This window comes from Anneissia japonica, unplaced genomic scaffold, assembly GCF_011630105.1.
Source record: "Anneissia japonica isolate Jap-2015-1 unplaced genomic scaffold, ASM1163010v1 scaffold650_len285673_cov152, whole genome shotgun sequence".
NCBI classification, from domain to species: Eukaryota; Metazoa; Echinodermata; class Crinoidea; order Comatulida; family Comatulidae; genus Anneissia; species Anneissia japonica.
In genome coordinates, this window is record NW_022728301.1 from 95,213 (window position 1) to 123,113 (window position 27,901).

General features: G+C 34.9%; 4 protein-coding genes across 6 annotated transcripts in view; 1 reads left to right on the forward strand and 3 right to left on the reverse strand.

Annotated features, from left to right (window-relative positions):
• Nucleotides 1-5,369: 5,369 nt before the first annotated feature.
• On the reverse strand, nt 5,370-9,276 carry LOC117114060. The gene is made up of 2 exons (XM_033257595.1): nt 6,260-9,276; nt 5,370-5,501 (listed from the first exon to the last, which is right to left on the reverse strand). Exons 1-2 carry the CDS (start codon nt 9,056-9,058, stop codon nt 5,460-5,462), a joined length of 2,841 nt encoding a protein of 946 aa, XP_033113486.1. The 5' UTR covers nt 9,059-9,276; the 3' UTR covers nt 5,370-5,459.
• A 2,499-nt stretch (nt 9,277-11,775) lies between these two features.
• LOC117114057 (keratinocyte-associated protein 2-like) lies at nt 11,776-14,136 on the reverse strand. The gene is made up of 4 exons (XM_033257590.1): nt 13,976-14,136; nt 13,292-13,510; nt 13,007-13,073; nt 11,776-12,717 (listed from the first exon to the last, which is right to left on the reverse strand). Exons 1-4 carry the CDS (start codon nt 13,977-13,979, stop codon nt 12,615-12,617), a joined length of 393 nt encoding a protein of 130 aa, XP_033113481.1. The 5' UTR covers nt 13,980-14,136; the 3' UTR covers nt 11,776-12,614.
• A 99-nt stretch (nt 14,137-14,235) lies between these two features.
• LOC117114056 (peroxisomal NADH pyrophosphatase NUDT12-like) lies at nt 14,236-20,511 on the forward strand. 3 transcript variants are annotated; one of them, XM_033257587.1, is made up of 5 exons: nt 14,236-14,368; nt 16,450-16,660; nt 17,012-17,664; nt 19,088-19,249; nt 19,920-20,511. In XM_033257587.1, the coding sequence occupies exons 1-5, from the start codon at nt 14,251-14,253 to the stop codon at nt 20,237-20,239; spliced, it is 1,464 nt and encodes a 487-aa protein (XP_033113478.1). In that variant the 5' UTR covers nt 14,236-14,250; the 3' UTR covers nt 20,240-20,511. The 3 variants fall into 3 exon arrangements, with proteins under 3 accessions (XP_033113478.1, XP_033113480.1, XP_033113479.1); XM_033257589.1 differs by lacking the exon at nt 14,236-14,368 and adding an exon at nt 14,391-14,463; XM_033257588.1 differs by lacking the exon at nt 14,236-14,368 and adding an exon at nt 15,868-16,049.
• The window catches only part of LOC117114052, a 35,454-nt gene continuing 27,869 nt past the window's right edge, over nt 20,317-27,901 (reverse strand). The window contains exons 13-20 of the mRNA XM_033257584.1: nt 26,276-26,371; nt 25,934-26,088; nt 24,896-25,019; nt 23,643-23,807; nt 22,519-22,656; nt 21,752-21,855; nt 21,465-21,521; nt 20,317-21,326 (exon numbers count right to left, since the gene is read on the reverse strand). Of these exons, the coding sequence (XP_033113475.1) occupies nt 21,004-21,326; nt 21,465-21,521; nt 21,752-21,855; nt 22,519-22,656; nt 23,643-23,807; nt 24,896-25,019; nt 25,934-26,088; nt 26,276-26,371 (1,162 nt within the window). The 3' untranslated portion in view covers nt 20,317-21,003. The remainder of the gene's footprint in view (nt 21,327-21,464; nt 21,522-21,751; nt 21,856-22,518; nt 22,657-23,642; nt 23,808-24,895; nt 25,020-25,933; nt 26,089-26,275; nt 26,372-27,901) is intronic.

A 27,901-nucleotide genomic window follows, 5' to 3' on the forward strand; every position in this document is an offset into this window, starting at 1 on the left:
GCCGCGGCTCCCACGGTTCCCCCCATAGATACGTCCCTGAGGCTGACTAGTCTTCCGAGACATAGTCGGCCTGATCATGCGTTCTGAATTGGACGTGAAATATTGTCACAAAAAGTTAAGTCTAGTACAAAATATCCATTAAACTAGAACAAATAATGTGGATAACTAAAAGTATTCACAGATGTGTCAAATGGCCACTTTTCAGTTCTATAAATAATAAATGTGATACTTTAAACAAATGTTTAGCCCTGGTTACCATTTTATAAATCAATTAATAGTAAGCCTACTAATAGGCAGAGCAAAATAATTATAGGCCTAGAATTAAATAATAATAATTATAATGATAATAATAATAAAAAATAATAATAATAATAATAATAATAATACAATATTAATAATATTAATTGGAAAAATAAGATGAATTGAATAATTATAGGAAACTGTCAGGACTATAATTTCCGAACATACCTTCAGCTCAAGTGTGACCTTATGATAAATGTCTGGTTTATAGCCATCCAGTGTAGATATATCATTTCCATGAGAAATGAGGTTTACCAAAAACATTGTTCCATCTAATTAACTACACCTCTCGCATACAGGTCCACAGATGTAATGTTTCCTAAAGTAGTCCAGATTGAAATCCCGTTTGATAATTTCTTCAATAAAAATAATAATTTTCTGTAGAACGAACAATTGAGTGTTGTCTTCGCTTGTAACTTCAACTTTGATAAGATTTCTGTCGTATGAATTAACGTTTCCAGAAATTACTTCTGTACTGATAAAGACAAGACATGATTTACCTGTCCTAAATCTTGCTGCATTGTAATAGATTTCATCCCAACTAAACACTTCACAGCATTTAGTGATGAGACGTAGGAATATAAATTCTTGAAGAATTTCACCAAAGTCGAAATAGAAAATGTCTTGCGTGTGAACATTGCTGTTCTGTGTTGACATTAAATTTATAGGCCTATTTGGCAGTCGACACGAGGGAAAAAAGTGCTGACTTGGTCGATTGGATCAATAACATCTAGCGGGAAAAGTAAATGTGTCCCAACTAAGAAACGAATGATGTAAGGGTAAAGTCTCCAAATGTTTTTCTCTCTACAAATGTGTTCCAGTAATTTACTGTCAACAATGCCAGTGTCTTCCAAACTCTGCCATAAATCAGCTACTGTCCGATTTCTTTTGAGAGGTTCAGGCACATTAACTAAGATTGTCAGAATGTCTATAAGCAATTGAGGGTCACAGATAACGTAATGTCGGAGTGTCTCATCACGTTTATTGTGTATGACATCACCAGATTTGTCAAAGAAGTTCAAGAATTGGCACAAGTCATTCTGAGAAATGATATTACATACTGATTTGACTTCCTCAAAGATCTCTACTAAACTTATGATAATGTAATTTTGTAGGCGAAACCTGTTCAAAATGTCATGAAATAAAAGGTATTTTACTGAATGATTCTCCTGAAAAAAATTCAATTTTTTAATCTCATTATAGATATCCGTTCGTAGCATGCTGCGTTCGGAATCTATTAGTAAGGCATTTTCAATAAAAAAGAAAAGGCTGCCTGAAGGATGGAACGCAAGTAACCTAGAAAAAGGTTTGTAAAGGCGTACTTTTGCAAGTTGAGTAAAATGCGAAAGTGCATTCATGTCGGTAGCACTTCCTCCTCTTGTTCCTACAAGAAACACTACAAAATTTTTAATGTCTCCATGCATAGCAACTGATTGCAACCAAAATTGTAGCCGTTTAATTTGTTATCCAGGATTCATAACCGCGTTGAACAGTATTAGATAGACGCCCTGCTTTGGCATAAAAAGATGGTGGGTGTTATAGTATATGTTTTGTCCTGCAAAGTCCCATAGACTGAGTCGAGTATCCAAATAGGATTTATTACGAATACCTGCTTCCATTGATTTTTTGATATGCTTTATTGGTATAGCAGTTGTATTTTTCACTTTCACACATGAAAACGATTCGTAGACAAAAAAGGCAATGATCGGTGCCTGAAAGAGCATTAAGCTGAAGATATATCGTGGAATAGAGTATTGGGCACCGTGTAAGCTTTTTAATCCTACCAGTTCCCACCCACAAAAATATGCTATAAATATGCTAGCTACAAAACCAATATATTTCTTGATAATATATATTTGAGGAATATACCCATAAGTAACAAATTTTCTTCCCAAAAGGACTCCAACTGTAATTACGAAAATACATGTGCATGCAAAATTTAAGTAGGCGTAAAAAAGCCGGCCCTCCGAAAAAAAAAAAAAAAAAAAAAAACCGCGGCTGTGAGACAAACTAAAATGCTTGTTAATAGGTATACAGTTCCGTCGACTCATCGACAATATCTTATCGGGAACATACCTAAGTGTCAGAATAGTAATAATTGCAAGAATGAAAATTATGAAATTATAATATGCTTTGCTGTAGATGACTAATATCATTTCTGTAACATTATTAATGTTTTCTGTTTCGGATGTACCATTATACAGAATGCTATGCATAGTCCAGTTCTACCACCTATTCTCATAAGTATACCAGCAGTTAAGCCTACTATTACATAAACAACTATTTTCACAATGGAAATGTTGATCCATAGACCCAACTCAAATGCGCTGTCTACGAATACCAATGGGATAGTGCATCCACAACCGAAGCGGTACCCAGTGTGAACATTGGTTAGATACATTAAGCAAAGAATATATATCCATACAACTAGTCCAAACCCGAATGTAAACCCACCGTTTAGAAACATGATTAGCATGGGAATAGTGTGTGTTATCTGATAAAATGCGTCTTTCCTTAGATTTTTTGGCAAAATCTGTCGATTGACTTCTGACGTGCTACCGGGCCTCTTTGTTTCATTTACACGGTGTTTCCTCACATGTGATACTGCCCACCATGCTGCGAACATTCAAAGTCTTCTAGTGGTGTATTTGATACTTTACGCCACTTACTGTTAACATCACGGAAGAGGTTATTCGCACGGTACCGTGTGAATTAAGAATAAGAACTTAATCGCACGGTATGACAGCCGTTACGTCATGAAACCTTAAATGCTGATTGGCTAGGTCTACCGTGCGAATGAGACACATAAGACCTTATTCGCACGGTACTGTGCGAATTGTCGAAAAAAAAACTCTTATTCGCACGGTAGAATGTTGTAGATAGAAATACTGTATAAATATTTCACGGCATACCGTATGAGTTGGGCACAGCACAGACAGTCGATTCGAAAACCCTAACTGAAGTGCAATAGGTCCTAGCTTATCACTGTGTCTGTATTATACCTTTTACTCTTTTTTAGGTTATCCTTGAGAAATTGCCATGAGAAATGCCTTTATGGAGTATGTATCTGGTGTGGTATTTAGTCCCCTATCATAGGGCCTATTAGTGATATTGATTTTTGTTCCATTCAAAAATATTAATTGGGGAAACAAAAGAAAATTAATTACTAGCACCAACCATGATGGGAATTGGAACAGAGGAGGATGAGAGGATGCCAAACTGATGCAAAATTACTCGATTTTATGTGCAGTTTTAATAGGGTTTTAATTTTGTGGGCTGCAGTCGTGCTGCACTTTCATGGCTGCTTTTGTGATTGTGGACAACCAGAAGCCAAACAAAGAAGAAAGCTTTTATTGGCGTTTTTTATTGGCCAATCAGCATCGTAGAATGTAATTGTTGTTAACTATGATATTTCTCTATACTAGGATCTACATTCGACTGTGGAATCATTTGTAATACATTGACTTACCTATGAAAACGATTATAATAATAATTAGTAATTACAGTTGATAATGTGGATGATCAGTGTTGATAATAATATGATAAATAACTACATAAGCCTGAATTTGATTTAATGATGATTTAATTAATTAGTGTTATGATTGTATTGCTATTTTCTGAATGTTAATAATTATGATTGTTGTTATTTGATTGCCAGAATTTTACGACACGGCTTGATATGACGGCAAGAAATATAGAATAAATGATACAGCCGAAGCCAGTAAAATCGTTTCAGTGTCCTTTTTGATCAGCATATTAAAGCTGCTACGTTGAGGCAGCTACACAGGGTATGTTACCTTTTTAGGACGTTTCAATAACAATGAAATCAGTAAGGCTTATCATGTATACATTACACGTTTCGACCATTATTTCCTAATGTAGATGTAATGTAGGTGAAAGGGAATCCTTGGTAAATAAACCAGGGTATTGTTTTAGGTATACAAACATTTCGTCTACCATTTCCTTATACAGGTATATGTATACTTGTTTCAATCGGATAAAATCTTTCCTGGTTCACATCTAATACTACGCAAATCAAATCCCCAGGCACTCTCTTTTATGCAAATGCGTATACGCTCACATAATACGCTCACATAATAATTATAATGGAGCAATACCGGTAGTTAAGATAAAAAATCCCGTATTCCTTTATACACAGGGCATTTGAATAGCAAACTAATGACTTGGATGCACTGTTTCATGACTGCTTCAAGTTAAAAATAAGTCAATATTTTTGTAAAGAGAAGTGTTAAAGGATGACATTTTATTAGTCATTCAAACATCACAAGTGCCATTAACAATAATCCAGTAATATAACCAAAGCTGGAATAACACTTTTTATAACTCGTGCAGCTCAATAGGAAAATATCCATTAGTTATTAGCATGGTAACATCAATGTATTTCTTAAAATCAGACAGCGAGATACAGTACCTAAGAGTTTAACAAACACTAATCCCAGCCAACAATATGTATATTTGCGTACTTCTGACTGAATAAGGAATTAATGAATGAGCGTTGGCATTTCTAAACTCGAACTTCGTAACTCTGCCGCGGACATTTCATAACATGAACATTTTGGCAGTTCCAAGGCTAGTTGTCTCGTCGGTGCCCGTGGTAAAAGACTAAGCGTTGTTCGAAGTTCATTGAGGTCTCGAAAATCGTATTGTAGAGTGTGTGTGCCAGTTCCCTGGTGTGCCTTACAAATTTAATTGTTGTTGTCGTGTATTTGGGCAGCTAATAGGGAGCTTTCGATTGCACGACGACGGTAGGACGTAGAACCTAATGACGTCACTAAAAGTCATCTGCGCATGCGAGAACGTTAAGGTCACCTCGTCGAGTAGTTTCTGGAACACAAGTTGGCCAAATCTACGTATGCAGAGAACGAAGGACGCCAGGTAGGACGGTCGCGCATGAGTGATTCCGTTCTAGCGTCCCGTTGTGGCACAAATCGAAAGCTCCCTATTAATGAACCTTTCCACTAAGCTCCGCCCTTTGGATTTTGTTGCTAAGGTCTCACAAGACGGCAGTGTTAAAACATACGCGAACACGTGCGTTTGTGGGACAACACGTGTGTTTGTAAGACGCGCGCGTATTCCTAACGCTGTTCTGATTAGTCAGTTGTTAAGTATGATTGACACTCCGGAAAGGTCTATTATCCTCAGAGCTGGTTGTCTCTTATTCGACTACACGTGACATTCAACTGCAAAACAAGAAAATATTTAGTTACGTCATGAAATGGTTAATAAAAGAATCATGACAAACAGTAATGTTCCACAATATCGAAATCTTGCTACATGCATAAGACTAGGTTGTGAGCAAGTGAGCCTATGGTACTTATTACTGTTATTCCCATTGCCCATTATTACCATCATATTCATAATAATTATCTTCATCATTTAATATGTCTATTAATATCATCAACATCATACCAAAAAGCAAATGTGTTATTCAAGCCTGAGTAACCCAAAATCTTAAAAAAAGGCCGGCGTTTTGTTTTCCCAAGAAAACTAGCCCAAAATACTTATTATGCGTCAAATATTATTAATGGATCTTTTCTACTCCAATCCCCGACGCGTGGCAAGGCCGACTGGTCATGCGTTCTGAATTGGTCCAGTATAAAAGATCCATTAAATACAATAACTCTAACCTGGATGACTGACAAAGTTCACAGTTGTGTTAAAAGGCCAATTTTTTATGTCAAAAAAAAAAAAAAAAAAAAATAGAAAACCACCAAATCTTCTCTGTACCTTATTTTCTATAGGTGTGACTATGCAAATACCCTCTATAATACAGTACAGTAATATACTGCTGTACAATAATAATTTTCCATGTTTGAAAAGTGTGTACAAATAAGAACCAAATAAGAATATTTTTGAACAGGAAATCGACTGAAAAATAAGAAAACTGAGCCTAAAAAAAATTTGCTTCTTATAAAAAAAAGTGAATACGTTCCGATACCTTTTGCTCAAGTGTGACCTCATGATAAATGTCTGGTTTATAGCCACCCAGTGTAGATATATCGTTTCCATGTGTAATGAGGTTCACCAAACACATTGTTCCATCTAGAGAACTACACTTCTGACACACAGGTCCACATATGTATTGTTTCCTAAAGTAGTCCAGGTTGAAATCCCGCTTGATTATTTCTTCAATAAAAATAATCATTTTCTGTAGAACAACCATAGTTTCAGTTTTGTCTTCGCTTATAACTTCAATTTTGATAAGATTTCTGTCGTATAAATTAATGTTTCCAGGAATTACTTCTGTACTGATGGAGAAAAGACATGATTTACCTTTCCTCAATCTTGCTTCATTGTAACAGATCTCATCCAAACTAAACATTTCACAACATCTACCTATGAGACGTAGAAATATAATTTCTTGAAGAATTTCACTAAAGTCGAAATAGAAAATTTCTTTCGAGTGATTGCTGTTCTGTGTTGGCATTAAATTGTTCTTTGGCAGCCCATATGAGAGAAAAAAAGTGCCGACTTGGTCGATTGGATCAATAACATTAACCGGGAAAAGTAGATGTGTTCCCACTAAGAAACGAATGATGTAAGGGTAATGTCGCCATATGTTTTTCTCTCTACAAATGTGTTCCAGTAATTTACTGTCAACAATGCCAGTGTCTTCCAAATTCTGCCATAAATCAGCTACTGTCCGATTTCTTTGGTGAGGTTCAGGCACATTCGCTAATATTGTCAGAATGTCTATAAGCATTTGAGGATCACAGATAACGTAATGTCGGAGTGTCTCATCACGTTCATTGTATATGACATCACCGGATCTGTCAAAGAAGTTCAAGAATTGGCACAACTCATTCTGAGAAATGATATTACATGTTGATTTGATTTCCTCGAAGATGTCTGCTAAACTCATGATAATGTATTTTTGCAGGCGAAACCTGTTCAAAATTTCATGAAATAAAAGGTATTTTACTAAATAATTCTCCTGAAAAAAATCCAATTTTTTAATCTCACTATAGATAACTGTTCGTAGCACTTTGCGTTCTTGGTCTACTTGTAACGAATTTTCTATAAAAAAGAAAAAGCTGCCTAAAGGGTGGAACGCAAGTAACCTAGAAAAGGGTTTGTAGAGACGTGCTTTCGCAAGTTGAGTAAAATGCAAAAGTGCATTTATGTCCATAACACTTTCTCGTCTTGTTCCTACAAGAAACACCACAACATTGTTAATGTCTCCATGCATAGCAACTGATTGCAACCAAAATTGTAGCCGTTTGATTTGTTTTTCAGGATTTATAACCGCTTCAACGGCGTTGAACACAATTAGATATACACCCTGCTTTGGCATGAAGAGATGGTGGGTGTTGTAGTATATGTTTTGTCCTGCAAAGTCCCATAGACTAAGTCTAGCATCCAAATAAGATGATTCATTACGAATATCTGCTTCCATTGATTTTTTTATATGCTTTACCGGTATAGAGGTTGTATTCTTCACTTTCACATATGAAAACCATTCGTAGACTAAAAAGGCAATGATCGGTGTCAGAAAGAGGAATAAGCTCAACAAATATCGTGAAAGAGAATAATGGGCATGTAAGTTTAGAGTTCTTAAATCTGCCAGTTCCCACCCACAAAAAAATGCTATAAATATACCTGCCACAAAACCAATAGATTTCTTAATAATATATATTTGAGGAATATACCCATAAGCAGCAAATTTTCTTCCAAAAAGGATCCCAGCTGACATAACACTCACAAGTACAAAAATACATGTACATGTATAAAATAGGCGTAAAAAGTCCGGCCCTCCGATAAAGCCCGCGGCTTTGAGACAAACAAAAATGCTTATTAAAACAGGTATGCAGTTTTGTCGATTCAACGACAATATCTTAACGGGAACATACCTAAACACCAGAATAGTAATAATTCCAACAGTGTAAATTATCAAATTATTATATGCTTTGCTGTAGATGACTAATATCATTTCTGTAACATTATCGATGGTGAATGTTTTCTGTTTCGGATGCACCATAACACAGAATGCTATGCATAATCCAGTTCTACCACCTGATCCCATAAGCACCCCGGCAATTAAGCCAGCTATTACATACAAAGCTATTTTAACAGTGGAAATATGGATCCTTAGACCAAGTTCAATTGCGCTGTCTACTAAAACCATTCCAATTGTGTATCCACAACCGAAACGGTACCCACTGTGAACATCGCCTATATACATTAAGCAAAGATTACATATCCATACAACTAATCCAAATCCGAATGTAAATCCACCGTTTAGAAACATAACTAGCATGGGAATATTGTGTGTTATCTGATAAAATATGTCTTTCTTTAGATTTATTAACGAGGTCTGTGGGTTGACTTCTGACTTGCTACTGGTCCTCGTGTTTTCATTCACACCGTGTTTCCTCACATGTGATACTGCCCACCATGCTGCCGAACTCTCAAATTCTTCTAGTGGTGCATTTGATACTTCACACCATTTACCGTTAACATCACTAACTTTTGCTTTGACAGTATTTGTTTCAATTCCCACTGTACTAGGCTCGTCATGACGAAAATCTTTACCTTGCAAGCGTCTGCATGTCGACGTCTTTCCCACATTGTGATCTCCTAGAATTAAGATTTTTGATCTGTTAAAAGGAAGCCTTCCTCTTATTCTTGCTTGTTCATAGGCTGTTTTGATCTCATTATCGTCTGCAATTACACGCAAATTAAAACTACGTTCATATGAGTGGAAGCCCCGTAGATAGCTTAAAACATTTTCATTCATCTCTGCGTGCAACTGTTCTTTAAAATATTGTTTTCAACTAAGATTCTGAACTAAGATCATGCCGAAAATCCCTTTACTTGCATCGTTAACTTGACGATGTTTTCCCACAATAATAATAATAATATTCTCCTGATGACGATTGAGGCAACTGAATCGAAAGGTCGAGATAATTGCTTTCAAACTAGGATTCTTCACTGAATGTGAAATATAGTCCTAGGTCTAACGAAAGTAAACCCGGAAACATTCAATCTGATTGAACAAGTATACAACAAAATACCAAAATACACCTACATTAGGAAATAATGGTTGATAGTTGAACCATGTAATGTATATAACACAAGTGAAAGGGAATCATTGGTAAATAAACCAGGGTATTGTTACCTTTTCAGGACGTTTCAATAACAATGAAATCAGTAAGACTTCCTCTTATTCTTATTCTTATGCCGAAAATCCCTTTACTTGCATCGTTAACTTGCCGATGTTTTCCCACAATAATAATAATAATATTCTCCTGATGACGATTGAGGCAACTGAATCGAAAGGTCGAGACACACTCAACAAAAACAACAGTCCTTTTTAGAACTATCTACAAGCATTATTACTTCACCATGCAAACCTTCAAACAATATTAAACAGACAGACAGCGGTACATACCGTACATAAAATATACAATCCAGATAAAATAACAGTCAATAGTAAACAAATTAAAACTTAAAAAGTGACATTCTCACATAAAAAATAAAACAAAAGATGATTCTCAAAAAAAACAAAAACCCATTAGATTAGATAACTGTAAATACTCGAATAAAGCGCCGCACTCGAATAAGCGTCGCACCAAATCTGATAATTTTTTTCGCTAAGCGCCGCTATCGAATAAGTGCCGCGGCGCTTAATCGAGAGTATCCTTGTGTGCGGTTTAATATGAAACACTTTGAGGGACAGGGTTTTAAATACAATGTATACAGTGTTAAAATGAATAACTCCGAAGACACAAGCATTTCTTTATAAACGTGTTTATTTACGATGACGTAGGACCTATGATAGGCCTAAGTAGTGTACGTTACCGGTACCATTTACGTAACTTGTAGAGGATTCGAAGATTTCTTATAATCAAGATGCTTGTCATGCAGCAGTTAAACCGTTTTTTCACTAGTTCATGCGTATGCGCATCCACATTTCTATAGGTGTTTTCGCTTCAACGAAATCGGTAATTCGAAATTTTTCTACTTATTGCGAAGCGAAAAAAACATACAGCCAATCAGAATTCAGGAGGCGAACCGACGCTTTCGATTCGAGCGAATAAATTCGCCTAGTGGAAAACCAGCTTTAGAGCCCTCGTACCAAGGAGGAATTAGTTTAAACTAATTCCTTCATGGAATATATATACTGTCTCTTATACACATTTCTTTTCGTTGTTTTTCTTTCTCATTGAACGCACCAAATTGTTGTGTGCCACTGAATCTAAAGTGTATGTTCTGTTGAATAAATAAATATGAAAAAATAGCTAGGGAAACGATAATACGATGGCGTGCATGATGGGTTGAAAAGGGGATTGCACACAGAGAATACGCCAATCTAGCTGATCATTCTTTTAGTATTCAGTTAGGAATGTCATCTGGGTCTGGCGCTTTGTATCTGGTAATGTTATGAAGTTTGATTTCAACGGCTTCTGGACTGACGATTAATCGGTCTGGTACAGCTCCTTTACAGGCATTAGGCCTATTATTCGTTGATAAAGTTCAGTATGGAGTATTGATTTATCAGCTGGCATTAAATTTTGTTTGACACCGTAAAAAAGTGAATTTGCTAAACTACCAAGATTGTCTGGTTTATTCGTTCGTTCGTTCGCTCGTGTGAATGAATAATCACAGGAGCTACACAGGTCTTAATGTAGCTTCCTTTATCGGATACTCGCTGGTTTATTACTGAGGTTTAAGAAGTTTTGTGTCTGATTTCATTATGGATTCAACTGTGTTTTTGTAAAAGCGCTTCCAAGTTGTTTAGATTTGACACTTTGTTGCAGACAATCTTGTATTTGTCCATGTTTCCAGTTTCAAAGGCATAGGCCTATTGTCTATGGGNGGGGGGGGTTTCGTGATAACACTATCCTAGGGGTCCGGGGATTCCCCACGAAAATTTGGAGTTCTCCCGAAGATAAATCGAGGGGAAATCAACCGATAGCATGATTACTGAAAAGATTCAGTATATTTCACTTATCTAAAATCATGCCATTTTAAAATTGCACCGACTTATTATAAAGAAAATAGACTAGGAATCATTAATTTATCGCATTGCACATTGTATTTCAGCAGCTTAGAATTTTATGCCAATCATCTATTAGCAACGATAACAAGTGCATACCTTAAAAAGTTGCCTGGGTTCCTAAATTTGGCTCACTTTTTATTGCGCTTAGCATACGCCATACCAAATTTAGTTGGCGTCCCATACTCGGTTTTTTTTTTTGTATTCCGTGCCTAATAATGTGAAATATGCTCAAATAGTATAAAACAGCTTTATACTCTTTGATATGCTTTAAATTAACTTACTCGTAGGTGGCGCTGTCCATAATGATAAAAAAAGGACTTGTGGCAAATCTACATGCAATCAGAGAGAAATAATGCAACGATGAAAAGTTATGCCTTTAACCACCGGATCAGGCGTCAGAACAGCAAAATAATGCATTGGATGCAATGCTTCAATTCAAAAACAAGTCAATATTCTTGTAAAGAATTATTAAAGAATGAAAATTTATTACTTATCTACTAATCATGTTCAGATCGCTAATCATCACTTCGACAGCTAATTGACAAATGTTACAATAACCAGTAAAATTATGTATTTTAATTATAATTTAAATACTGTAACACCCAATTGAGAATTTTATGATTGGCTCTAACTTACAGTTTTTAATAATTGCTCAACAAAATACATTCACAATTTAGGCAAATAATTTAGACATTTTCCACAAATGGGATATTATAGCATTCAAAATCAGATAATATAACTTTCGAATAAAATACAAATTGACTTGATGCGGTCGATATGCTTACAATATATTAGTGCGTAGACACTGCATTGTGGAAGCCATGTATAATACTTGTTAACCTTACGACAGCAAGAACTTTATTGAGCAATAAACCTTTTAAGTTACTATACCACCTATATAAGCCAAAGATAGTTCTAGTATAATTCATATTCAAGGATGACATGCCTAACAACTTTCTAAAGGTATGATATTGTGATTTATTTTAAAAATAAATCATAATTTAACAAATATAAAGAAAAACTAACAGTACTAAATTGAAAAAAAATGATGAAATGAAACCAATACTGCCTAGAAATACATCCTAGTTTTAGTCAGATGAAACCGTGCTTTTAATTAAGTTTAACGTTTTGCACATCAATAAACAGCTTAGAAATACATCTTAGTTTTAATCAGATGAAAATTGTGCTTTTAATTAAACTTCACGTTTTGCACAAGGCATTCCTACTGAACTTTAAAAAAACTGTCCAATTAAAGTGTTTTATTGTGTAGATACTGCAGGTAAATTGGTAATTATCGCCTCTTCTTTCCTGGTGTTTGTGCTGTAACAGGAGGTGCATACTTGGTAGCAGAAATCTTGTTAATATAGTACAGCTCCACTAAAGAAAATATGAAACTAAAAAAAAAAAAAAAAAAAAAAATAAGATATGAATGTAAATGTTATAGAAAAACTAATAAAATAATGGCAATGGTGTTTGAAGACATTGTGGCATACTTGATTGAAAAAAAAATGTGACCAAAACATAAGTAATATAAAGTGCAGCATACTTTTGTATTCTCACAATCATAAACACAGATTATACAGTATAAAGATGACGATGGGGATGATGATAATAATGATAATCGCCATGATGATGGTGATAGTTATGATGACAATGATTTATATTGTAGATAATGAATCTTACCATGTTGTTATACACACTCTGTGGACAAGGGCAGAAGCAAAACAGGCACCTAAAAGGCAAATGACAACTGAAAAAAAACCACAAAAAACATACATAAAAATTTTAAAATGTATATTAAAAATATATTATAAATGATTAAAATATGATTTATTACTGAAACAAATAATTAATAACAAAGTATTTAAAAAAATCATCAAAACAATCATGATATAGTAATACAAAAAATTAAAATATATGAAATAATTAAACCAATATTTTACTTTATGATTGACATGCGTCTCTTACCTTCTGGAAATATTTTTGCTTGGAATCCTTTACCGAATAAAGCATTTTCTACGTTGTTCATGGCAGTGAGACCGAGAATAAAAAGCAACGATCCGAGGAAGCCGCCAAGGATAGTCATGAGCTCAGAGGAGGCTAGTTGTACTTTAAATACTTGCATTCCAGCAAACAAAAGTAGCATCAGTAATGATGACAGCACAGCAGAAGGCCCAGATGACACAGCTAGATTGGTCAGACAGTACGTATATATTAAAAAATGTATAATTAACTTTGAACAGTATAGACAATAAAATGGTCAATTTCTAAAATTAACTTTAATCGATAATACAGTACCCCAGGCACAATTAAAAAAAGGCTAAATTATGCAGTAAATACTCAATAAACTTTATTTGTCATATATACATGTACAATACATATACAATGAAATTTGATGTGGTTCCTTAACAAAAACAAATATAAAATACGAAAACTAGTGACTTTTTTTGTGCCTAAGCCTAGCTCCTCCTCCTGACCTAGCCAGGCTAGTAGCCTACCTTCCTACGGCCTCATAACTAGGCCTAGACTAGTAGAAAGATCTGGCTAGCCTAGCTTAGAAGCATTTTGTTTAGATGCACATATATACCTCTCAGAAATAGAATGCGTGAAATTATATTATTATAAATATGAAAAATGAAGTAAAAAACTAACCCATATTGGTAAAGAAAACACTGACTTTTTGAGCTAGCGCACACACACGTACACTGTAATTTACAATAGAGGACGGTATAAATGGACTGGATGGCAATCGCTGATTGGATAAAACTTGACATCATCGCCAAACAAACCAACAATTTCTTCTTTAGTAATAACATATACAAAATAAACAATAGTTTATTTTTATAAAATTTACTTCAAAATTATTTTAAGTTACAAAAAATAATAATTTATAAATCATTCTTGTTATTAAAGTTGTAGTTTCCAGCATGATTGTGTTCTTCGGAATACACTTTGTGTACAAAGACTGTCATGGCAGCGCCCATGTTTTTGACGCTTGTGTCATAATAAGTGGTAGAGGAGGCGTTAACCAAGGCAATTCAAATGGTAATTTTGATGGCGTGCATGCATTATCGGTCATATTATTCTGTGCTAGGGGAATGATTGCTACCCACGATCTGATGAACGCGTGGACGTCATAAGTGAATGCTAAGCCTAATTAAAGTTTAGGCCTGTAGGCCTAGGCCTAGGCCTACCCTACGTCCTAGCTAGCCTATGGCATAGGCTATGCGCCTACTCTATCTAGGCCTAGCGTAGATAGGGCCTATAGGCCTAGGCCTAATTGCTATATTATTATTAATGGAGGGAATAGCCTCTGTAGTAGAGAGCTAGTAGTAGTAGGCCCTTACTTAGTAGTCGTACTAGTATTATGAATAATAATAATAATTAATGTGATTTTTGCTTTGGATAGATGTCATAAAATTAAAGGTACAATAAAAATAATTATTAGTTTATCACCCTTTGATGGGCTGGATGAAGACAGTTCAAACCCCTACTAGGGCTAAACCTGAAAAATTGGGAGACAGGAAAATTTGCAGGTGAAGGGCGCCCCCATTCCCAGCAATTAGTAAAAAGCGCCATCAACGGCAAAATATTCTGATAGCATTAACGTCTTTTGAGAGATGTATAAACGTAATTTATAATAAGATACAAGTCTATGGTTGTTCATCCATGTGGCCTAGTAATCTCATATTTTACCGAGGGAATCCCATGTTTTTTTCACGATCTAGGCCTAGCTTAGTCTATAGTTTTTGAAATCCGGGAGAACTTGAACAAATTCAGGAGACCGGAAGATAGCATGAAAATTCAGGAGACTCCCGATTGAATCGGGAGGGTTGGAACCTTTGTGGATGGAGAAGTGATGAGGGAGGGAGGAAGGTTTTTTATTTTTATATTTTTATTTTTCTGAAGCCATGTATCACCCTAATGTTAACTGGTAACTATTTACTAAAGAAATGAATAATAAATGATTTTTTAAAAAATAATGTTTAAAAAAAAATGTAATACTGTAGAAGACGTGCATACAAGGGTGATAAACTAATCATTTTTTTTTATTGGGCCTAGTAAAATCCTGTTTTACAAGTGACAATTAATTAGGAGAAAAGAGAATATATTTGGCCAGGCCTAGGCCAAGATATTGTTTTACCAACCTTGCATAAATCCAAGGTGTTAATTGTGGAGCTGGCTTGACCCTAAACTTAAACCTCAGTCTTGCTGTCTTAATAAAATACAGCATAATCGAAGCTAGAATATAAGTAGTGTAATTATATACCTGAATAACTGAAATATTTTCAAAATATTCAAAGCTTAAACATTTTTTTTTCTAAATGTCATTTTAATATGGTTAAATGTTAAAATAAAATGAAAACAAATAGATTTGGGTTCCACACAGACAGGCCTATATTTAAAAAATAAAAATATAATAAACACACTAGACCAGCATATATTTTTCTGTGGATTATTGGTGCTGGTATTGAATATAAACACATTTGCATAACTTTATGTACCAATCACTATGTTATTAAGTTTTTATTCTCAATGCTGCCTCATTTAAATATAACATGTATTGTAGTGTGCCACTTTGATTTCTTTAGTCTTACCATTGGTTGAGAAACCAGCTTTCAATCACTGACAATCTATGCTGGCTTCATTAGATAGATTTTTGGATTTGTTAGTGTCAAAACAGATCAAGGATACCTGTATTTCACTGTTTCCTGAAGGATACCTTGTAAGAAACATTTGTAAGACTTGAGTATGAGTATCGTCACGGTTCAGTGCACATAGAGTGGCTAGAAATCATGAGATTACCTGACTGATCTACTGTATGTTGCTCTTATGTGGTCACTTTAACTGATGAAGCACAGCATAAAGTGGACTGCCAGCAAAAGCTGTTAGTTTCAATCAGTGAATAGCCAACAAATTACCACCTGCCCATATATACTGTAGTTATGTTAATTATTTATGTGATCACTGGTTCTCAAAGTTGAGTACAGTATAACCACGATACTGTAGTAGGAGCTTACTCACACTTCATAATTCCTGGAAAAGTTTTCGAAGTTGACATTGCAATTACTGTACAGTATTACTTTATTACAGTATATTTATATTGTTATTCTTAATATAAATAGGTCTGATGGCGGGTGGTACTCCAATGTATGGACTGATGAATGAGCTTCATGACAGCGCAAGTAAAGGCCAGGTTGAACTGGTACTGAAATTGATTGGCACCGGTAAACATAATACACTTTTGAATGCACAAAATGAGCAAGGATGGACTGCTTTAATGTTTGCTGCCAGAAATGGACAGACAGATGTTGCTGAAGCACTTGTTCAAAAAGGGTATGTATAACAGATCACTATACCGTACATTTCTGTTGTATACCGATAGCTGTTGTGCCAATTCATTTAACATCAGTCTCCTTTGTTGGCCACTATTAAGAAGCAGCTTACAACTCACATTTATGATCTTTGTGATCTCTTGTTTTCTCCAATGAACTGTCTTTTTTTTCTTTTTTTAGTAGGCTAGTTAGGTGACTGCCTGTGAGTAATGACCTTACTGACCACTGTTTTTAAATGTGGTCTCAAATTGCAAGAAAATAGTGCAATGGTTTTGGTTCCCTGCACTAGTCTGTTTTTGTGGTTTATTTGCAACTTATAACTCAACCTACTATTATTATTATCGATTTACAGGTGTGATGTTTCCTTGATGACTAAGTCCGGTCAGACAGCCCTTGAAATAGCCAAGTTCTGGAATCATGATTCAATAGTGAACATCATATCTGGTAAATCAAATGCTTCTACCCAGTTGGGTCAACTTCCTTCTGTTGAAGTCAATTTCTTTGGAATTAACCCATTGGATCGATGTGCAGCACTACGGATTAAACAGGACTGGATCGAAGAACAGATGCACCAACCTACAACAAGATTTATTCTTTTCCATAAATTAAACCCACTTGTTGTCTGCCGTGATAACATCTATGAAATATGCCCTATATTTTACAAGGATATTTCATTCATGTTCGATGTGGAGCCCAAACCCATTTATGTTTTCCTTGGACTTGGAAACCTGGATAAATCAGAAAAGAATGATGGTAGAATCGCGTGGTTTGCACTGGATGTTTCAAGCCTTCAAGAAGAAAAGGTCTCCGAGTTTCGTAAGGATGCAGAAATTTTATCTTCCAAAAATAGGTACGCTATCATGACCATAGATGAAATGCAAGCAGGGGCTATTGCTCAATCCAAGTCTCTTCTCACCTGGCACCACAGGTACAAGTTCTGTCCAACGTGTGGTAGTATAACAGACTGTGCGGAGGCTGGGTATAAAAGAATCTGTACAAATAAAGGTTGGTACATAATCATGTGACTCGGTTAAATGTTCTTGTGCACTAGCTACTACCATTTATTGCTGAATTTTTCACAGAATATATCCATGAGAAAACTGTGCTTGTCAAAAAATCCTATTATCTGTGTTGTAGCCGCAGCTTGGTAAAACCAAAGATAATACAAGATAGAGCTGAACCAAATATAGTATAACAGCATCTGGGTTCCTGAACCCACAGCAGTTCCTGAACCCACAGCAGTGCCCTTTGTATTTTCTTTGGTTCAGTCAAGTTTGTTTCCTGTTACTTGTAATTTCTCAATCTATCAAATAGTCCCTCACTCATAGGAGGGCAGATGTTCTATCAATTTTAATGCAAACTACACAAAGGTTGGATTCGGACGTAAACTCAATTACATGGGTAATCTACTAATAACCTCGGGGCTAAATGTGACGGTTGTTCGGACGAGTAAAATAACAATCCATTTACCCATTAATTTGACGGAAGTTACGTATTTTACAAGCTTCTGCAAGGTCAGAATTCTGAATAGTTTGTGACCTGAGTGACGACCCCGTGTCAAATTAGCAATGTTTTCGCGGCAATTTCAATACTTCATACACGAATTTACACTATTTCTGCTTACTTTTTATCTATTTTCTCTATGTTTTTATACAATTTACTCATTTCCTTGCGATTATCCTTACAAATTGGCGCCGAATTATGATTAACCTAGCCAAACTAACTATCATGACAACTTTCGACAACGGATTTGATCTAAACCAAGCTTTTCGACGAAGAAAGTACAGCAACGACGAAGACAACGACCAGCGTGGAAAGAAAGCTTGGGCAACAACGCGAAGAATCATGCAGCGTAGTCGCGAGCTTCTTTTTGTCCAGTGCAATCTGACCCGGCGTTGTTAACAAATCTGAAGGGTCAACTTGTGACCTGGGCCTTGTTACGGGTGATTAATTACGCCTTGAGGCAAGGTGTAATTGAAATATCCAGTAAAAAAGGTGGGTTTTTGGGCCAGATGTTTTTCGAATTTTCTATACCCTGGGGCATTATTTAATTGCCGCACGCGACCGCTCAGCTGGTGGTACCCGGTTAAATTTTACTCATCCGAATCGGCCCAAAGAACTCTTACTCCTATATAAGTTCTTTGGTAAAACCTATTCCATATTTAAATCAAATACAAACTGCAGTACAATTTTACCAATTCTTCAACACAATTGATGCTATATTTTCCACCTAATATACACATTAGAACCCCTCCTTTGGGACACCATTATTTTAAGGGGCACATTTTGGCCACAAACTAAGAAAAAGTACACCTTTTAACACTACGACCACCCTATTCAGGGGAAACTCCTATTAAAAGGACACATTTTTTTTATCTTGAATGTGTCCCACTGTATTTAGTTAATTTTGATATTGTACATCTTTCAGATTGTATAAGTTTACAAGGTGTTAATAACACAAGCTATCCTAGATTAGATCCAGTTGTGATTATGTTGGTCATATCACCTGACAAGCAAAAGTGTCTTCTGGGAAGGCAGAAACAGTTTCCTCCTGGCATGTTCTCCTGTCTGGCGGGATTTATGGAACCAGGTAATTTATCATTCAGTCTCTGTGATTGGCCTCATTTGGTATAAGTATATCAATGAAACCTTTTATTTTGCTGTTGGGTAGTTGCAATGGAGCTTTCTGAGAACAGTCCACACTTAATAATTTGCATATTAAAAGTTTAATCAACATTGTTTTCCATAATAATTTGCATATTAAAAGTTTAATCAACATTGTTTTCCATATATTTAAAAAGAAGTGGATGATATTAGTATTTATCTAACTAAACTTTTACATTTCACAATACTAACATAGCTCCTCATACTGTATAATTTTAAATGGTGATCGGCCGAACTGTTAAGGTAGGGGTGGCGCAACGTACAGCCATATAACAGCACTGGTTGGAATGGGCACGATCGCCTATGTTTCTGGAACAAGTCTCGGATAAGGACTATAAACTGTAGGCCCAGTGTACACAATTGGCTAATATGCACGATGAAGAACCCAGTACATCTTTCAAGATAAGTAGGGTGTACTGGTCCATACAGACCCTGTTATGGACAGTCAAGAGTAGCGAGCACCAGTTTACAGGGTAGCTCAGACACGAAGAGACCCTTAGCGGGGAAGAAAGTTACTGTATGAGCTGGTGTAATGCGGTGTATAGATCCAATCTATTATTATTATTAAATCAACTTTTTCAACTTTTGTTCAACAGGCGAAACAATAGAGGATGCTGTTCGCCGTGAGGTGATGGAGGAGAGCGGAGTGAAAGTTGAACTAGTTCAATACCATTCATGTCAGCCTTGGCCCATGCCTATGCAATTGATGATAGGCTGCTTAGCATATGCAACATCCAGTCATATTCAAGTAGACCAAGACGAATTAGAAAGTGCTTGTTGGTTTCCAAAGAAACAAGTCGCTGAGATACTAAGCGGCAGTAAGACAAGTAGCGGAGAAGGATTATTTATACCACCGAAGCAAGCTATAGCACACCAACTAATTAAAGCCTGGGTGGGAATGAGTGCAAATCTGTAGTGAGTCAATAACCGTTATTGAGAATGTTTTTTTTTTTAAAGACAATTTATAAATTACACATGCATAAAAAATTTATATATTGTAATACTAGTCATGTTTACCTCCAAAGCAAGCCCAGGTAAGCATGGTTTCAAATTTATTGTCAATGGCAATTAGCAATAATATGCAGTAATTATTTTATAAATAATGATAAATATTTTAGGAACAGCGTATTTTAAACAATTGATAAATGTATGAATAATTTCTATGCAGTAAATTTCTGAAGTACAAAATATGTGTTCTCATTTGTGGAACTTATTTTTTGTATCAAAGCAGTTGTAGAAATATTACAAAACGACGACGATTTAGATGGGTTGATATTGTTTTAATATTACGATTAGTATCTGCAGCAAGTACACTTCTTTTCAAACACTCTTACACTTCAAAATGTCAATCCCATCACAAGACACACACAAGGTTCTTTACACAGACTGAGGCTTAGGGAGTGGAGTTGTTTTGGTCAGGGGCAAAAATCCTGATAACGTGACAGGAATTGAACCAATTCCCAGGGTCCTCATAATGAGGACCCTGGGAATAGTTGTAAAATTTGGGAATAGTTGTAATAAATTTGTAAAATTTTTAATATCATTTTACTTATATTTCTACAACTTTTAGACTAATACTGTAGAACCATTTTAGCTCCACAAAATTAAAACATTCTTACTACCAATCATCCAGCTGTAATGTCTACAGTTTCCAAATGGTTGACAAAATATTTTGATTGTTTATCTATATTTCTTAGGGATATGATAAGACACCAAGCATAGTGTCTCACTATCGATATGTGCAAGCATGTAAATAATCGGCTGAGCTAGCGATAGCACAAGAGGCATAAAATTAATTCCGTCTTTAGGGAAGTTGCGGAATTTCCTTTGTCCAATCATGAATCCTGTTGAACATTCAACTGTGCTTACATCACCTGCCCCACAACTGATGACATCATCAATATCTGTGGTATTCCAGAAAAGAATTTGCCCATCCCATCCAGCAGAGACCAGAAAGGAGCCACTTGGGTCAAAGGTGACGGCAGCAACAAATGACATATGACCTGCAAGTCAATAATAAGATAAATAGTTGTTCTTGAATGAAGAAATGCATATCTATAAATATCACTGAATTGGGGTATTATTATTCGTAAAATAATTTTATTCTTTAATAATAAATTTCTAACAATACAAAATTTTACCTTTTAATTTACAGCACTTGTTAAAGATATCCAATTCAAATCGACGCTTTTTCCCAACTGGAGGTTAGAAACACAATCAAATAGATTAAAAATAGAAATAAGTAAACAGTAAGAAAATTGTTGAAGGTTTAATCGATAATAAACCAAGCACAATTTGGTGAAACTATTCAAATATTTAGTAAGAAAATTATTGTGCAATTTCTTAGGCACATTAAAATAGAATTTGATATATTTTAAAATTAAATGTGTTTAAAATTAGTGATACATTAGAATTGAAGGGTACATACGATAATGCATGATTGTTCCCCTTGTTTTGTCCTTCTTGCGATCAGCTAGAGTTTCCATGTAGAAAACAGTTATATGATCATCTTCCCCAGCAGCGACGACAATACTGCAGTTAAAAAAATCCAATACAAAAATTTATGATGGAAAAGATGCTAAACTGTAAATATAAAAAAAAAATCAATACCATCACTACACTTACCTATGCACCAATGGCTTTTTATGAATAATAATTAATATAACAAATATTCTCACATAATAAGACATTATTATGTGAGAATAGCAAATTACAAGGGGTCCTCTTATATGCGCAACACATACAATTTTTTTATTTTAAAATCATGTTCATCTTATGTGCGGATCATCCGTAATGCGAATTTACTACTGAAATGAAGCTACTAACTGTTAGCATGAATGAACACAGTTTTAATTGCGGGGAAATAAGGTTTTGATCAACATTTGAAAGCCCACAAAATGGTATTATTTGAAAGATTAGCCTTACATTTTGTTTTTAGCCAGCTACATGCAGGTATCAAGACCATAAAAGCAGCAAAATGCATGAATTATGATGGTGAAACGGGATCTTCTTATATGTCCGACATACAAAAATTGTCCAAAACTCTTCTCAAAATCGGGGGTCGTCTTATACGTGGATCGCTTAATACGCGAGAATATAAGGTATTGACTTATTTTACTTTTATTATCTACAGTAGCACTGCAACTGAATATATGCATTTATTTTCATTAATAGCAATGTACATGATGTTCTCACTTTTTACTTGGATGCCATGCTAGGCTCTGGACAGCACCATACGAAATACTGGAGGTCGACAATAACTTTATCATGCCGCTGTCCGAGTTTATCATATAGAACGAGACGCTTCCATCTTGCTGACCGACACACACAGAGCTGTAATTTGAATAATTGCAAAGTCATCAGAACTGGATATATGTTTTTTAGTTGAAGACTTTTTACTGATTTTCTAGCTCTCATTTATTATCAGTATCATGATAATGATCAACATAATGATCATATGAAAATTATAACCATTATCAATATCACCATGATTCTCTAGTATCATCATTATCCAATTATATGCATCCAATGAACTAGGGTAATAACTTTCTTGTTTACATAAACTGAAATAATACAGTATTACATTAATATAAAGATATCATTATCAACTTTATCATTATCATAATTATTGGCATCATCATCATCATCCTTATTAACATCAGCATTCTCTTTTATGAATAATGGTAATGGTAATGGTTTGGGACTTGTAAAGTGCATACTACATGGTCTCTATGCGTTACACGAAAGAAAACAAACCAAAAACAAAATCCTAAAGTCGAACCAAGCGACCTAAGAATTAAAAAAAAGCATGAGAAAACAGACTATCGCAGGGGAACCGACATCACCGCACCGTTGTCCTGCAATTTGAGACCACAGGCATCTAGACTAGCCTATCCTGGAAAAACTAAACGATGGAAGTAAAACAACTAGGTAAAACAACAAAAATGGAAAATTATAAAGTTTGAAAAATGTAGGTCTTGAGTCTCTCCTTAAAAATGGATAGAGAAGAATTTCCATGTTGAAATAATTTAATTTGGTTTGGTAAAAATATTGGGAGAATGTTATAAATAATAATAATAATAACAATAATATGAACGTTTTTATATAAAGCTCGACACATCAAGTCTCGGAGTACTTTTCCACATTAATACCCCAGTCTCTGGAACGATGCCTGGGTGGGGAGAAGCAACGCAGATAAAGTGCTTGGTCAAGGACACAAGCGAAATGCACAGCGAGGGATTGAAACCCCGACCTCGAGGTTGTGAAACCAAACCGTTTCCACTGCCCCAAACCGCTTCTATATAAATAAATATATTCACCTTCCTGATGGAGGAGCAGATATAGCTGTCACCCTGCTGCTTGTGCTATTCTCTAAGATTCCAATTTGTGTTGTTCCATCTTCTGTCACTTTAATGAGGTTCACTCTGCCATCTGTGGAACCAACTGCCAGAAGCAGCACTGTTCCTTGAGATATCCACAACAATCTAAATACAGCAACAATAAACAAATATTGAATATTATATATTAAATAATGCGAGGAAAATGCAACAAGTCTCAACAATTACCATTTGATTCATCTTTTTCGTGTGAGGGCACGTTTCTCTTAATATACAGCATTTTGTCTTGGTCTTGATGTGTCTGTGTTTGTGGGTTTTAGTGGTTAGAAAGAGGGTTCAAGTGATGCATTTTAAAATGTATACTTTATTTAAGTGTGTTGTTATTACCTTTGTAATTGAAGTAGACTTAAATTTTATCTTAATTGACAAGGCCTGTAGCGGGAACTTTGTTCCTGTTGGATTGTTGACTGGGAAAAAAGATATATTGATATTTTATAGAATTGCCAGTTTATTTTGTAGAAAAAAACCTCCTATCAGAGATAGAGATAGAAATGGAAACATTAGAAATAAAAGAAGGAAGAAAGATAAGGAAACATAGGAAAGAAAAAGTAAAGGGAACAAAGAAAGATAAGGAAAAGGAAAAGAAAAGAAAACATAAGAAAGATAATAAAAAGAAATAGATAAGGGAACATAAGTTAAAAAAAGAAAAGAAAAGGAAAAGAAAAAGAAAAGAAAACATAAGAAAGATAATGAAAAGGAATAGATAAGGAAACATAAGAAAGAAAAAGGAGAGAAATGATAAGGTCACATGAGAAAAAACAAGGAAAGAAAAGAAAGGATAACATGAGCAAGAATGAGGTAAGGAAAGGAAGGGGCAAAGATAAGGAAACATCAGAAAGAACAAGGAAAGGAAAGAAATTGGTAACATAAGAAAGATAAGAAAAGGGAACATAAGGAGGAAAGAAAGAAAAGAAAATTAAATGTAAGAAAAAGTAAAAAAAAAAAACGACAAGGAAATATCTGGTAGGTAAAACACACTGCTGTGTGGGAGGTAGTGGCGAACCCCCTATAGTCTTGCGCACTTTGGCCCAAACGCCAAGGAAAGAGAGGTGGGCACTTCGGCCTGTCAGCCCAGAGCTTCAGGTTTTGACCTTTACCTTTTACTTTCCTTTAGTACAAACCGAACATTTATCTTATAAAAAAATTGTATAAAATAAAAAATTTCTTCAATATACCTTGACACTGGTGACAGCCCATCATAGTTACATTTTTCAATTTCTGTTACCATACCAACGGTAACTTTATATATCATCAGGCTGCTGTCCTCGAATCCTACAGCCAACAAGAGGTTGGTGTTTCCTGTTGGGAGGTAACAGATTTCAGGTTAATAGTTTGTACAATACTGTATTCCAGTACTGACTGACAACATTGCAAGAAAATTGGAAAAAGAAAGAGAGTATGAATCATACTGCTCTACTACAATATTATGGACTGCCACTACCATTGTCAACAATCCTAATAAAGTTTCCCAGTTGGCAGTCAGTGGTGGATCCAGGAATTCAAAATAGAGGGGCCCGGGGAGGTACTTTCACAGATGGAGGATTTATACCCCTATAAATTCAGCCCCACCATGGTTGCGACTGAGGTAAGAAAATTTGTGATTATGGCACCTCTAATGGCCGGAAATTGCACTTTCAGAATTAAAATCAGAATATAATTTTCTTTGCAGGCAGGCTGGCCCCTCTTGAATCTGACAGTATAAAAATCCAAACAAAGTAATTAAAAATGCTTAGGAGGCAGAAGAAGGTGTATTCCTGAACCTCACACTTTGGTATTAGTATACGCAATTGCGATATCTCGACTGACAATTCATAAAAGGCCACATTGTGTAGAAGTTAAATTTTTTAAATGTTGAAGGCACCAGAAATACCTAATTTACCATAGTATTCAATTTGCTTGAAAATTCAAGTTGCAGCCACATTTATCCCAGTAGCAGTGTACCCACTTCAACTCCTACTTGGAGAGAAGCAATGCAGACAAAGTGGCTTCCCCAAAGAACACAAACATGTTGTGAGTCTCAAAATTCAATCCTAGACTATTCAACTGAAGCAACATGAGCCTACTGCTTGCCTCTGACATTACTCTCTCCAGGACAGAGATTATTTGGGTAGACTATTAAGTTATACATTAAGTGCAAAATACAACTTTACACAAACAATCTATATGACCAAGGGCTATGTTTTTTTTTTAATGTTTTTTTTTTTTAATATTACCTTCAATTCTTCCCCATGCTAAAGCCTTGACATCTGTTTTAGGCAGCTCAATACTCATTTCTTGCATATGATCCATTAAGTTGCTGGTGACAGTTAAAGCTAGCTCTTCTGGATTCCAAACAGGTTTGTCATCCATTGCAATTTCACCAGAACTTCTGCAAAAGAGATTACTTTATAGTAAATGAATAAGGTCAATAATATTAATAATTATTATCACATTACTACTACTACTAATAATAAAAACAATAATAACAATGATGATTATCATAACAATAATAAGGGTGACAACACAATAACTTCAGTCAATCGATCAATCAATAATTTAATCAAGTTACCAAGTACCTCTTAGAAAGATGTTTTCTTGCACCATTTTTGCCCTCAAGTGAGATAGAGTCACTCTCTGAACAAGTACTGGATTCATCGGATCGAAGCTCATCACTGTAAACAAAAAAATGGAGAGAAAACTGTAATAATTCTGGTATGAACAATAATTACGATGATAACAATAATTTAAAAAATCAGTTGTGGATCCAGCTTGTGCAAAGAGAAGGGGAGATGGTGGCATTTTAAAAATTAGGTGAACTGTTTTCTTCTTTGGTCTGGCCAGTGGGTGGTGGCTGTCTGGGTGTATGATGTGGCCAGTGGGTGGTTGTAAGGCACTTCTTCTGCTGTTGCCTCCACTGCATGTGGTAGGCCTAATCCTGTTGGTACTTCAACATACAGTACCTAAAATGCTCTCGATCAACAGCAAAGTTACAGGCACAATTAGCACATAGAGGAATTAAACTAATTTCTCCATGATTAGCCTAAATGAAAATATGATAATTTCTTAACCTTATAATATTGTAAAAAAAAACTCAAATAGAGTACAAAGTACTAGTAATAAGATTTATTATCTGTTTTGCTTAATAATATATTGATTTTGTTATAATATAAAGCTGTTTGTTTTCTAGTGGATTATTAGATTTACGATAAAAATGTTTTGTAATTGCACTTTTGATTGTTAACCAATCAACAGAATATGTCCTAAACACAGTCAAGTTTACGAGCATGTGTCTGTTTGTTTCCAGTATATTATAGAATTTTATTACGATATAAATGTTGTAATGTTTTGTGAACGTGCTGTTTAATATATCCAAGCTCGGTATGATCCTTGCATGTTCAATGGAGCATTCTAAATATTTACAATTTGACAAACATTGGGCAGAACAATAATCAGTCTGAATCACCATTCAAAGTTAAAAGTTCAATTTTTTTTCCATACAACATAAACAATATTGATACATATAAATATAAGTTTAATGGAAGGACCATATTATAAGTTCTGTAGGTGAACTAAAGACCTTTAAGATATAGCCACAATAACAAAGTTGAAATAAAACATTTAGACAATAAGGTGAAAAAATTACAAAATGCTATTTCAGTTAATTACTGAAACTAAAATAAAAACAAAAATATTAGCCAGGTTTTATACATTATCATAATTCTTAAAATATGTTTTAGTTAATAATAAATATATGTGACCACATATCACGTTTTGAAAAAAAAAATGAATTGGTGTTTAGGCATATGCGGAGACCAGAGACTTTTTGAAATTATATTTGAAGCTATTAAGAGTGTATTTATTTTTAGTATTATCAGAGAGCTTACCAATAATGGTGGTCCAAAGTAAAAATTATTCAAAGAAAAAAATGCAACGCCTTGATGTTTTTTTTCTCACGCCTACGTAAATTTGGTACATTGTCACTCATTACTTTGTTAGATTTTTAGCACTCACAACTGCATAATTAATACCACAAAATGTATTTGTTCATCTTCAGGAAAATGTATTGTTCATCTTGAGGTGCTTGTATGTTAGCAGCTGTTTGAATGTGTTGAAATAAGCAAGTAAACATACAGAAAAAAAAAAAAAAAAAAAAAAAAAAAAAAAATATATATATATATATATATATATATATATATATATTT

What these genes read in the sequence shown, in the direction of transcription:
- LOC117114060 (XM_033257595.1), bottom strand. Translation starts at nt 9,058, where the DNA reads ATGAATGAAAATGTTTTAAGCTATCTACGGGGCTTCCACTCATATGAA. An exon ending in AGGTCACACTTGAGCAAAAG is followed by an intron (nt 5,502 to 6,259) that starts GTATCGGAACGT and finishes CTTGTTTTGCAG; the next exon opens with TTGAATGTCACGTGTAGTCG.
- LOC117114057 (XM_033257590.1), bottom strand. An exon ending in AGCAAAAATATTTCCAGAAG is followed by an intron (nt 13,074 to 13,291) that starts GTAAGAGACGCA and finishes GTTTTTTTTCAG; the next exon opens with TTGTCATTTGCCTTTTAGGT. An exon ending in AGAGTGTGTATAACAACATG is followed by an intron (nt 12,718 to 13,006) that starts GTAAGATTCATT and finishes TTTTTTTTTTAG; the next exon opens with TTTCATATTTTCTTTAGTGG.
- LOC117114056 (XM_033257587.1), top strand. Translation starts at nt 14,251, where the DNA reads ATGATTGTGTTCTTCGGAATACACTTTGTGTACAAAGACTGTCATGGC. An exon ending in TAACCAAGGCAATTCAAATG is followed by an intron (nt 14,369 to 16,449) that starts GTAATTTTGATG and finishes TAATATAAATAG; the next exon opens with GTCTGATGGCGGGTGGTACT. An exon ending in GGCGGGATTTATGGAACCAG is followed by an intron (nt 19,250 to 19,919) that starts GTAATTTATCAT and finishes TTTGTTCAACAG; the next exon opens with GCGAAACAATAGAGGATGCT.